Source organism: Xenopus laevis, chromosome 9_10S (assembly GCF_017654675.1).
Source record: "Xenopus laevis strain J_2021 chromosome 9_10S, Xenopus_laevis_v10.1, whole genome shotgun sequence".
NCBI lineage: Eukaryota > Metazoa > Chordata > Amphibia > Anura > Pipidae > Xenopus > Xenopus laevis.
Genome location: NC_054388.1, coordinates 100,765,814 through 100,777,928, shown reverse-complemented (window position 1 = coordinate 100,777,928; position 12,115 = coordinate 100,765,814). Strand labels below are relative to the sequence as shown.

Below are 12,115 nucleotides of genomic sequence, written 5' to 3'. Positions count from 1 at the left end.
GTCTGTGTGTTGCCTCAGAGATCAGCTGACCAGAAATACTACAACTCTAACTGTAACAGGAAGAAGTGTGGAAACAAAAGACATAACTCTGTCTCTTAATTGGCTCATGTGACCTTACATTTATGTTTGTTTGTGTGCACCGTGAATCATAAGATCCCAGGGGCAATTTTCTATTTATGATTACCCTATGTCACATGCTACTAAAAAAAGTATATTATTATGGAAATGGTTTATTTACATGAAGCAGGGTTTTACATATGAGCTGTTTTATGCAATATCTTTTTATAGAGACCTACATTGTTTAGGGGGTATAGTTTTCCTTTAATCACACACTGGGTTCTCTTTTGCTCATCCAAGCCCAATTTTAATATGTAAATTAGGGTTTAGAATCGGGTTCAGTGGTTTGCCAACTCTTTCACAAAGGATTTGGCCAAATCCCAAAATAGTCGATTCATCCCTAATTTTGGTTCTGATTCTTGAATCCGTATACAAGACCTGTGAAGAAGCTTGCATGGCAAGGAACTGGAATCTTGGCCAGAGCAGAGCCAGCTTCTAGTGCATTGTGCCAGCATTCAGAACCAGCTGTGCAGAAAGGGAGAAGCAAATGCTGCTTTTTAATTTCATTTACAAATGTTTAAACACAGAAACAGAACAGTAGCTCCTCCTCCTGGGAGGTAAGTTTATTGCATCTTACAAAACGGATGCATTTTCTAGCAGCCATAGTATAATATGATAAGCCTAAAGGTGGCCATACACGGGCCGATAAGAGCTGCCGACAGACCGAGTCGGCAGCTTATTGGCCCGTGTATGGGGGCCCCTGACGTGCTTCCCCGATCGAGATCTGGCCGAAAGTCGGCCAGATCTCGATCGGATGGGATTAAAAATCCTGTCGGATCGCGGCCGCATCTGTTCGTTGATGCGGTCCCGCGATCCGACCGCCCGTTTGCAAACGCTAGGATCCGATCGTTGGGCCCTAGGGCCCACGATCGGATCAGCCCGATATTGCCCACCTTGGTGGGCATATCGGAGGGAGATCCGCTCGTTTGGCAACATCGCCAAACGAGCGGATCTATCCATGTATGGCCACCTTAACACACCGTATTGCAGGACCATTAGGTTAATGTAATGTTGTTCTATTGTTGTATGGTTATTCTAATGGTGATTACTGTCTCCCTAGATGTAACAGAAGAAATGCTAAGCTTTTTCCTGGCCTTGTTCCAAGGCTTAAGGGTACAGATGGGGGCACCTTTCACTGAGCAGATTATCCAGACCTTTCTCAACATGTTCACCAGGTAACGGCAGGAGTCAAAGGAACAGTGTCACCAAAGTATCACATTTGTGTGTATTTAAGCAGCAGTCCTATCCTCTTTTATGGCTCCTGTCACATTGATCATCAGACCTACCTACTACCCCCTCAAGCCTTTAGTCTGGCCCGTGATTCACATCATATCCAACCAGACTGTGCGTTTGCTCTATTTTTGGGTTGGTCAAACTGTGGTGCAGTGACATTATTGGCCAGAATAGACAATGAGGTTGAGCAGAGATGCTTGCTGCACAGTGAGGGTTTTATTATTGTATAGGTATAGGATCAATTATCCGGAAACCCGATATCCAGAAAGCTCCGCATTACGGATTAGCTGTCTCCCATAGACTCCATTTTATCCAAATAATCCAAATTTTTTAAAATGATTTCCTTTTTCTCTGTAATAATAAAACAGTAGCTTGTACTTGACTCCAACTAAGATATAATTGATCCTTATTGGAAGCAAAACCAGCCTATTGGGTTTATTTAATGTTTAAATTAATTTCTAGTAGACTTAAGGCATGAAGACCCAAATTACAGAAAGATCCATTATCCGGAAAACCCCAGGTCCCGAGCATTATGGATAACAGCGTGAGAAGAGAATAGATTTTTGTAATATGGTATTGTTCCTGGCATGCATAGCTTTAACACTTCGGGCCTACCTTTTTTTTTCCCAGGGAGCAGCTGGCAGAAAGTATCTTGCAGGAGGGCAGTGCTGGTTGCCACGTGGTGGAGAAGTTTTTGAAGATTCTGCAGGTGGTAGTGCAAGAACCTGGTCAGTCCTTCAAACCTTTTCTACCCAGCATCCTGTCTGTGTGCATGGAGCAGCTTTACCCCATCATTGCTGAGGTAAACATCTCGTCCTCTATCGCTATCCAACACTGATACTCTTGTGTTTTATATTTATGGGTTCAAAGTTCTCCTCTTGCAGCTCTTATTGGTTGTCTTTTTTTTTTTTTTTTATATATATCTTGCAGCGTCCCTCTCCTGATGTGAAGGCTGAACTGTTTGAGCTGCTATTTCAGCTTTTGCATCACAACTGGAGGTATTTCTATCGCTCTTCAGTTCTGGCAAGTGTTCACCGTGATGGAAGTGACGAGCCAATGGAGAACCAAGCCCAGTTTATTGTGGTCATGCAAGTGAGTTCAGAGCCATTAATCCTTTTTATTTTTTATATCAGAAGTATAGGATACAGTACATTCAAGGGTTAGGAGTTCTTTGTAAAAGAAGAGTTTTAAGGCCACTCAATCTTCAGGTGTTTGTGCAGAACTGAGCTTGGTGCGTACTAATAAAAATGCTTGTTTTTGATGGTAACGTTCTATTCTGGAAGTATTCTCATGGAGAACATATTGTATAGCCCTGTTTAACAGGCCATGCACACAATGCTATTCTGATGTTCTCCTAGATTGTTGGGTCATGCTCCACCCCCACTGGATATTTGTATATTAGGAGGCCTATGGAGTTTATTACAAAGCTTAAAGGGATACTGTCATGGGAATAAATGTTTTTTTTCAAAACGCATCAGCTAATATTGCTGCTCAAGTAGAATTCTGTGAATTTAACTTTGAATTCTGACATGGGGCTAGACATATTGTCAATTTCCCAGCTGCCCCCAGTCATGTGACTTGTGCTCTGATAAACTTCAGTCGCTCTTTACTGCTGTACTGCAAGTTGGAGTGATATTACCCCCCCCCCACACACACACACAGCCTTATAACAGAACCATGGGAAAGTAAACCGATAGCAGCTCCCTAACACAGGATAACCGCTGCCTGTTAGATCTAAGAACAGCACTCAATAGCAAAATCCAGGTCCCACTGAGACACATTCAGTTACATTGAGTAGGAGAAACAACAGCCTGCCAGAAAGCAGTTCCATCCTTAAGTGCTGGCTCTTTCTGAAATCACATGACCAGGCAAAATGACCTGAGATGCACCTACACACCAATATTACAACTAAAGAAATACACTTTGTGGTTCAGGAATGACATTTTATATTGTAGAGTGAATTATTTGCAGTGTAAACAGTGTAATTTAGAAATAAAAACTACACCATAAAAGTCATGACAGAATCCCTTTAAAGGGGAAGGAAACCTAGTCGGCGCAAACCCCCCACCCTCCCCTCCCGTTTGTTCTCCCTCCTCCCCCCTGGCCTACCCGTCCCGCTGGGCAAATGCCCCTAACTTGTTACTTACCCTTCTGCGCAGGTCCAGTCCAGGGAGTTCACAGACGACATCTTCTTCCACACGATCTTCTTCCTGCTTTGACCGGCGTCTTGGCGCATGCGCAGTAGGATCATTTTGCCGGTACGGATCTACTGCGCATGCGCCAAAAGTCACGCGCATGGGCAGTAGATCGTACCGGTGAAATGCTCCTACTGCGCATGCGCCGGTCAAAGCAGGAAGAAGATCGCGTGGAAGAAGATGTCGTCTGTGAACTCCCTGGACTGGACCTGCGCAGAAGGGTAAGTAACAAGTTAGGGGCATTTGCCCAGCGGGACGGGTAGGCCAGGGGGAGGAGGGAGGGGGGCAACAAACGGGAGGGGGGGTGGGGGGTTTGCGCCGACTAGGTTTCCTTCCCCTTTAAAGGAGTTCACTTTCCAAACACTTTTTTCAGTTCAGTTGTTTTCAGATTGTTGCCCAGAAATAAAGACTTTTTTCTATTACTTTCCATTATTTATTTTTTACCGGTTTCCCAAAATCTAAATTTAAAGTTGAATGTTCATGTCTCTGGTGTTTGAGTCTGGCAGCTCAGTAATTCAGGTGCAGATTCTAAACTGTTACAATTTTTTACAACATTTAGTTGATACATTTCTCAGCAGGATCTCTGGAGTATTAGTAACTATTGTATCAATTCTAGGGATGGGCGAATTTTTTCGCCTCGTTTCGCCGAAAAAATGACGCCCATAGACTCGTATGGCAGTGTGCGTCAAAAAAAAAAAGACGCGCGTCAAAACAGTTTCGCCGCGCGACAAAATTCTTTTGACGCGCCATAGACTTTAATGGGCGTCTGCGACATTTCGCCGGCGGCGAATTTTTGGCGAAGCGAAACGGGTCAAATTCGCCCATCCCTGATCAATTCTAACAGCTGCCTGTAATGAAACCCAGAGATTCTGCTCAGCAGGGACAAAGATAAGAAATGTATCAACTAATGTATCAATTTAGAACGGTTTACAGGCTCAGCGACCCCCCCCTCCCAGAGCTGCTTTAGAAGGTGAAGAATGACACTTTACACTTCAATATTAGAAAAACAGTGACACATAGGAAATAGAAAATATTTGGAAAAAGTCATAATTTCTGGTGATCTATCTGAGAACAACTAGTTGTTTGAGGGTGAACAACCCCTTTAAGGCCAAGCAGTCAGTGATACTGTATCAGCCAGAACAAAACTGCAAGCTGATCCAATAATGCAACTAATTTATGTTCAGTACTTTTATATTTTCAAAATAGTACACACAGGGAATATAAAAATGATAGTGCAGTGCGACTTTAAGATGGGCTGTTCAGACATGTAAACATGGAAGAGACAAATAGCTGATTTACTAGCTAAAGGCAATGGAGCATGTGTTTCTGGGCTGGCTTGATATGTGGCTTCTCATATATTCTGTGCCTTACTGATTGTCGCTCATGATTCCTTTCCTCAGGCCTTTGGTCAGTCATTTCTTCAGCCAGATATACACATATTCAGGCAAAATCTCAGCTACCTGGAAACCCTCAACAGCAAACACAAACTGTACCATAAGGTGAGACCATGAATAACCTGAATGTTACATGAGATGTCAGTCCATGCCTGTAAAATTGTTTCATAACCAAATCAGTCAAAATGTCAACAGCCTTTGGCACCTCCGTTTTATATTGACAACTACATCTTCCATCATCTCATGCCAGTTGGATTGATGGCAGCAATGGCGTAACTACCGGGGGAGCAGGGGGTGCGATTGGGCCAGGGCCCGCACCCCCTCAGGGCCCCCCGGCAGCTCACGCGCCACGATTCCCGTGCGGTTCTGGGTGTATGGAGGGGGCGGGGGGGCCAGGCCAGCAGCGCGTCCCACGCCAGGGCCTGCCCCCCTCTAGTTACGTCACTGGATGGCAGGATGCTGGTTTACTAGTTTGGATGAACTGTGTGCAGCAGGTTTCTCAAGCTTAGTCTACAATCCATATTCTTTTCTCACAGTTTGCTGCTCTAAGAAACACCTGTTTTCCCTTTGTGCTAAAATGCTCTTTCCTTTTCTCTCTTCAGAAACTGTTCCAGACTGGGATGCTGCCTCAGTTCGTCAGTGTTTTGCTGCAGGTTCTAATCCATAAATCCCATGACCTCCTGCAGGAAGAGATTGGCATTGCCGTCTATAACATGGCATCCGTGGATTTTAGCACTTTCTTCTCTACTTTCCTGCCAGAGTTTCTTACAGGCTGCCAAGGCCTGGACACCAGCCAAAAAAGCGTCCTCGCTCGCAACTTCAAAATGGAACGGGTGAGATGAACATTTTATCATAGTAAGCTTTATACATAGAACCAACCCTGAGAGCCAAGCCACAATAATATACCCAAATCTTCTAATAATGTGTTACAATGCCAGCCATAGAGCACAGCTATAAACGCCTTATAGGCCTTAGCCACAGAGGATAGACACGAGCTCCCTCCTTGTTGGGGATGCGTGGAATTACAATTTACATTCACTCTTCATGCAAAGGTGCCAGGTATGATGTAGTGTGTGTGTGTGTGTGTATATATCTTATCTATCTATCTATATCTATATCTATCTATCTATATATTAAACAAGTTAGCTCCAGCACTCTCAACATATAACCCCCTAAAAAAATATTCTTGCTCAACTGAACTCTAAGTTTCTTAAAAAAAGACACTTAGGGGCCGATTCACTAAGCTCGAGTGAAGGATTCGAATGAAAAATACTTCGAATTTCGAAGTATTTTTTGGGTACTTCAACCATCGAATGGGCTACTTCGACCTTCGACTACGACCTTCGACTTCGATTCGAACGTTTCGAACGAAAAATCGTTCGACTATTCGACCATTCGATAGTCGAAGTACTTTCCCTTTAAAAAAAACTTCGACCCCCTACTTCGGCAGATAAAACCTACCGAAGTCAATGTTAGCCTATGGGGAAGGTCCCCATAGGTTTGCTAACCTTTTTTTGATCGAAGGATTTTCCTTCGATCGTTGGATTAAAATCCTTCGAATCGTTCGATTCGAAGGATTTAATCGTTCGATCGAACGAAAAATCCTTCGATGGATCGAACGAACGTTTAGCGCTAAATCCTTCGACTTCGATATTCGAAGTCGAAGGATTTCAATTCGAGGGTCGAATTTCGAAGTATTTTTAACTTCGAAATTCGACCCTTAGTGAATCTGCCCCTTATAATTACAAAGTTTGTACAAAGTATGCATGAGCTGACGCGCCCCGTCAAGGCAGTATCCATGCATCGGTCCTATCCTAAGTGAAAAAAAGAAAGTGTTACCTTTGGGGGGGGGGGAGACAGACCAAACCTGCTTTTTTCTTTATTTAGCATGATCTCTTCCAAAGACACCATTAGGCGGGGGTTGGGAGAGCGAGCATTTAAGGACAGACACACCTCCCTAAAAAAAATATATATAAGGATGAAAGAATCAAACAGGGACCGAAACGTTGGATAAAGATGCAATAAAAGATTTTTTGTCTTGCATAAAAAGGGAGTGCTGGTCTGTGAAACATTGGTGTATACAAGATGTACTGTGCACCCCTGCCTTTATCAAGATTGATTTTGGAGTGCTGATACTCATCTGGAAGATCGACGTTTCGGCTCCCCTCTAGAGCCTTTCTCAAGATAAAAAAGTCATTAATTACACACACATAAATAACCCCCGCAGGTGTAGCCCCATCCCTTGTGCAACACCCATCTCCCTGTTAAACTTCTCACTTCACAGTAAATGAAAAAAATGCTATGCTTTTTCTAAATACATATCAAAATATGTGCAACTATTCCATATAATACAGTACAACCGCGGATGTAAATGTAACAAATGCCTGATGAATACTTGATACATATTATCGTGTGTTAAGGAAACAATTAAAAAAGCATTGTTCATTCAGGCCTTTAGGTGTCATGGTATTCAATCTTTTGATCCAGTACGTTTCCTGTTGTAACAACATTTGATCTATTACCACCCCTTCTCGGTTCAGGTACATGATCTATGCCTATGTATTTAAACGTCGGCAATCTGTGACCCTTCTCAAAAAAAATGTTTGCCCACTGGTTTCACTGATTTACCATCCCTGAATGCCGTACTAATCGCCGACCTGTGCCCATCCATTCTTAGATTCAGTTCTGTCTTACCAATATATGCTAAACCGCATGGACAAGTGACCATATAGATCACATGTGTGCTGTGGTGCAGGTTATGCGATTTTTAATTTTTTGTCCTGTTTCGGGATGGTGAAATACTTCGCCAGGTGACATGTACCTGCAAGACATACAACTCGGACACTTGAAACACCCTGGTTTGCCTGTTGATAACCAAGTAGCTTGTTGTCGCTGGTAACAATTAATCGGATCTGTTATGACCAGCTTCTCACGCAAATCTGCCTTAATGATCGACCACCGATCTCTCACCAATTTGCTAATCTGACCTGAAGAGGTATTAAACCTAGTAACAAACGTCATTCTAGAGGTTCCGGCTAAATATTGGGAAGGGGTTTGTTACAGTGAGAGCTGTGAAGATGTGGAATTGTCTCCCTGAATCAGTGGTACAGGCTGATACATTAGATAGCTTTAAGAAGGGGTTGGATGGTGTTTAGCAAGTGAGGGAATACAGGGATATGGGAGATAGCTCATAGTACAAGTTGATCCAGGGACTGGTCCCATTGCCATTTTGGAGTCAGGAAGGAATTTTTCCCCCTCTGAGGCAAATTGGAGAGGCTTCAGATGGGTTTTTTTGCCTTCCTCTGGATCAACTGGCAGATTGGTAGTTAATAAAAAAAAAAAAAAAAAAAAGGTTGAACTCGATGGACGTGTCTTTTTACAACCTTACTTACTATGTTACTATGTTATGTCCCCTACCTTGTCCTGTGGTATTCTTACTCCATCTCTGGCCCGAACCAGAGCTCTCTGTAATACTCTTGTCTCATAATCACGAGCTCTAAATTTGTCCCACATCTCATAAATCTGTAATTCACATCTCTCTGTCTCTGAATTGTTAACGCAAAACGCGACACAATTGCGAAACTGGTAGTGATTGTTTAAGAGTGGGAGGGTGACAGCACGGCCTATGTAACAGCGTGTTTCGATCCGTAGCCTTCCGATATAAGACATAATGAAGCTTATTTTGTTCATGCCAAACCTCTAAATCCAAGAACTGAACTTTTCGTTCATCGCACGCGGCTGTAAACCTAATCGGAGACTGTAAGCTGTTAAGTTGATTATCCGGGCGGATGATTAAAGAGTTAATCGGAGGAGTGCGGATCTGTTTGGTTGATATACAGTATATATATATATATAGATAGATAGATATATAGATATATAGATATATAGATATATATAGATATATAGATATATATAGATATATATAGATATATATAGATATATATAAACTTAGTCCAAGTGGGTTCAGCACACCTTGCAGTAGAAAATGACCCAGGTGCTACTCTCATTAGCAGTATACAAAATCTCAAAAGAGCGAGGTGCACACCAGGAACCTTTAAACGGTTAAAAAATCTTTTCTTTATTTAATACATCATTAAAAAAACAGGTCAACGTTTCGACCTGTTTTTTTTTAATGATGTATTAAATAAAGAAAAGATTTTTTAACCGTTTAAAGGTTCCTGGTGTGCACCTCGCTCTTTTGAGATTTTATTTATATATATATATATATATATATATATATATATATATATATATATATATATATATATATATATATATATATATATATATATATATATATATATATATATATATATATATAAAAATATATATATATAAATACACAAAAGCCATGAATATCCTGTAAATTATATCCTTATAAACGGTGAGTAGTGATGTCATCAGTTATAAACGGTGAGTAGTGATGTCATTTCTGTCACATGACTCACTAAAATTTGTGTATTATAATAAATAAAGTACCCCCATACCCCCATGACCCCATGGCCTTCGGCCTCGTGTTTTTATATGGTCATGAAACTCCTCGGTAACTAATAATATCCTTATATTTTACAAGAGGGGGTACTTTATTCACTATATATATATTTCACAGTCTCTGTACATAAACAAAAATATAGTTCACTTGTAATTAATGTTCACTCACTTGTATTACCCAATTTCAGGCTGTGTAGAGGTATATAAACCAGAATAGGGATACTAAAACAAGAGAAAGCAGTAAAACCCCACACTACCTTACTAAAATTAATTGAGATCTAATTATATAAGTGCTTAGTGCTATTATAAACATATGCTTAGTTCTCAATCAATTTAGCACCAACAATCCATTAAATTTCTCTGGATCCGAGATTCAATTAAAGTTTAAAAAGGTAAGATTTCAATAATGAGCTTTATTTTAAAAAAAGGGTTTGAAGGCTCGCCGACGTACGTTTCGCTTACGCTTTATCAAGGCAAAAAAAAAAACCATAAAAATACGCGTAAGCGAAACGTACAGCGGCGAGCCTTCAAACCCTTTTTTTTTTTTTAAAAAAAAACTCATTATTGAAATCTAGGGATGCACCGAATCCACTTTTTTGGATTCGGCCGAATCCTTCACGAAGGATTCGGCCGAATACCGAACCGAATCCGAACCCTAATTTGCATATGCAAATTAGGGGTGGGAAGGGGAAAACATTTTTTACTTCCTTGTTTGCTGACAAAAAGTCACGCAATTTCCCTCCCCGTCCCTAATTTGCATATGCTAATTAGGATTCGGTTCGGCTGGACAGAAGGATTCGGCCGAATCCGAATCTTGCTGAAAAAGGCCGAATCCTGAACCGAATCCTGGATTCGGTGCATCCCTATTGAAATCTTACCTTTTTAAACTTTAATTGAATCTCGGATCCAGAGAAATTTAATGGAATTGTAGCGCTATTAGTGCAGCATTCATTCCTTTTATTCTCTTTTATCTCTAAGGCACTGAGGATTTGTTGGTTTTATAGCAAAGTTATCTCTCCTTACAAGACAGTTAAACGTAGTAACGGGACCACAGTCTGCCTTCCTCCCACGTGTGGTGTCCCAGGGCTTAGAACAACGCAGCTAGTTTCTTTGGGACAACTCCACCTCTATACTATTTTCTCATTTCTAACTTTTATTCATGAATTGCTGATGCTTTATTTTTAATTGTTTGATACCATGAACTCACTTTAAAATGATAACTACAGCACTAGCACCTTATTTAATTCCTATAAGAACCATGAACTTTTCGATTATTCATCAATTGTGTGTAGATACATTTTGTTGAAGGTCACAGTGCCTAATTTATAGCACTTAAGCACTTTTATCATAATTATTTGTAGGAACACAATCGATTGAAATACCATTAATTGTATGTTGGTGCTAAATTGATTGAGAACTAAGCATATGTTTATAATAGCACTAAGCACTTATATAATTAGATCTCAATTAATTTTAGTAAGGTAGTGTGAGGTTTTACTGCTTGTAAGGTAGTCTCTGTACATAGTCATTTGCTAATTGCTATATATGTGTCCTTGCAACCAGAGCTTCTCTATTTAGGTTGAACTTTTATTTTACTGACCCCCTCTCTTCTCTCCCCACATACAGGACCTGCCTTCGTTTACTCAGAGTGTCCACCGTTTAGTTAACGACCTCCGATACTACAGACTGTGCAATGACAGCCTCCCTCCTGGAACTGTGAAGCTGTGACCTCCCTCTCCCCCGTTTTCCTGCCAAATGCACAGACTTTATCCATCATTCTCTTCTCTCTCTCTCCACATCGACAGTCTTAAGTCGCCTCTATACAGCTGTGAAACACCCTCGTCTATTTTATTGTAAGCGCGAGCAGTTTTAGTGCATAAATGGACTTCTGTGCCCATTCCCACTCCACCCCTAGTCTGACAAATGGGTTGTGTTCCTATGCCAGCGAAGGGTTGGGAAGGCTGCCATTTTTGTTCTTTATATATATATATATATATATATATATATATAATATATATATATATATATATATATATATATATATATATTCAAATTATTGTTTTTTTTAATTTATGCACACGCTTCACAAACCTTCAATATCATTCCCAGTTGTAGTGGAGAAGAAGGGTGTGGTCTGTTATCTGACTCGAGTATGGACTTGCGCGTGTCTCGGACTTCTGGATTTTAACTGGCCATACAGGCCGATTGCCACGCATGGACGATATTATGATTGTTTTATATTTTTTTTTGTGTTTTTATCATTCCTTTGTGAATCGGCGTCATCTTTTTGCGAATAAAAAAAAAACAAAAACTTTTTTTTAGAGCTGTGTTTTTTTGTTTTTTTTTTAAACCAACAATTTTTATTGTTTTTCATTCACAAGACAAGGGGGGGGAGGGGGGTATGTTCCTGCCTGGGAGACACTGACCATTTACATTACCATTCATCAGGTACAGATTGTACATACAGATTTTTCCCATGTCCATCTGATATAACTTTTTATTCACCTACATCAGTTATGCCCTCAGCATCAGTCCATGGCTGCCAGATTTTGTCAATCTTGTCCGGACAGCCCCATGATAAGTAGGTAAGTTTGATCAGGGGAAGGACACTATGAACTTGCTTACGCCACATTGTCAGTGTGGGAGACCTGGGCCCCATCCACCTCAGTATAATACATTTTTTTG

General features: G+C 40.9%; 1 protein-coding gene across 2 annotated transcripts in view; it reads left to right on the top strand.

The window, feature by feature from the left end:
• The window catches only part of xpo6.S (exportin 6 S homeolog), a 54,751-nt gene extending 43,000 nt beyond the window's left edge, over positions 1–11,751 (top strand). The window contains 7 exon segments of one of the 2 annotated variants that reach the window (NM_001095136.1): positions 1,178–1,292; positions 1,981–2,152; positions 2,281–2,442; positions 4,946–5,044; positions 5,542–5,772; positions 11,057–11,415; positions 11,443–11,744. In NM_001095136.1, coding sequence (NP_001088605.1) covers positions 1,178–1,292; positions 1,981–2,152; positions 2,281–2,442; positions 4,946–5,044; positions 5,542–5,772; positions 11,057–11,158 — 881 coding nt within the window. In that variant the 3' untranslated portion in view covers positions 11,159–11,415; positions 11,443–11,744. 2 annotated transcript variants of the gene reach the window in all.
• Positions 11,752–12,115: the final 364 nt, after the last annotated feature.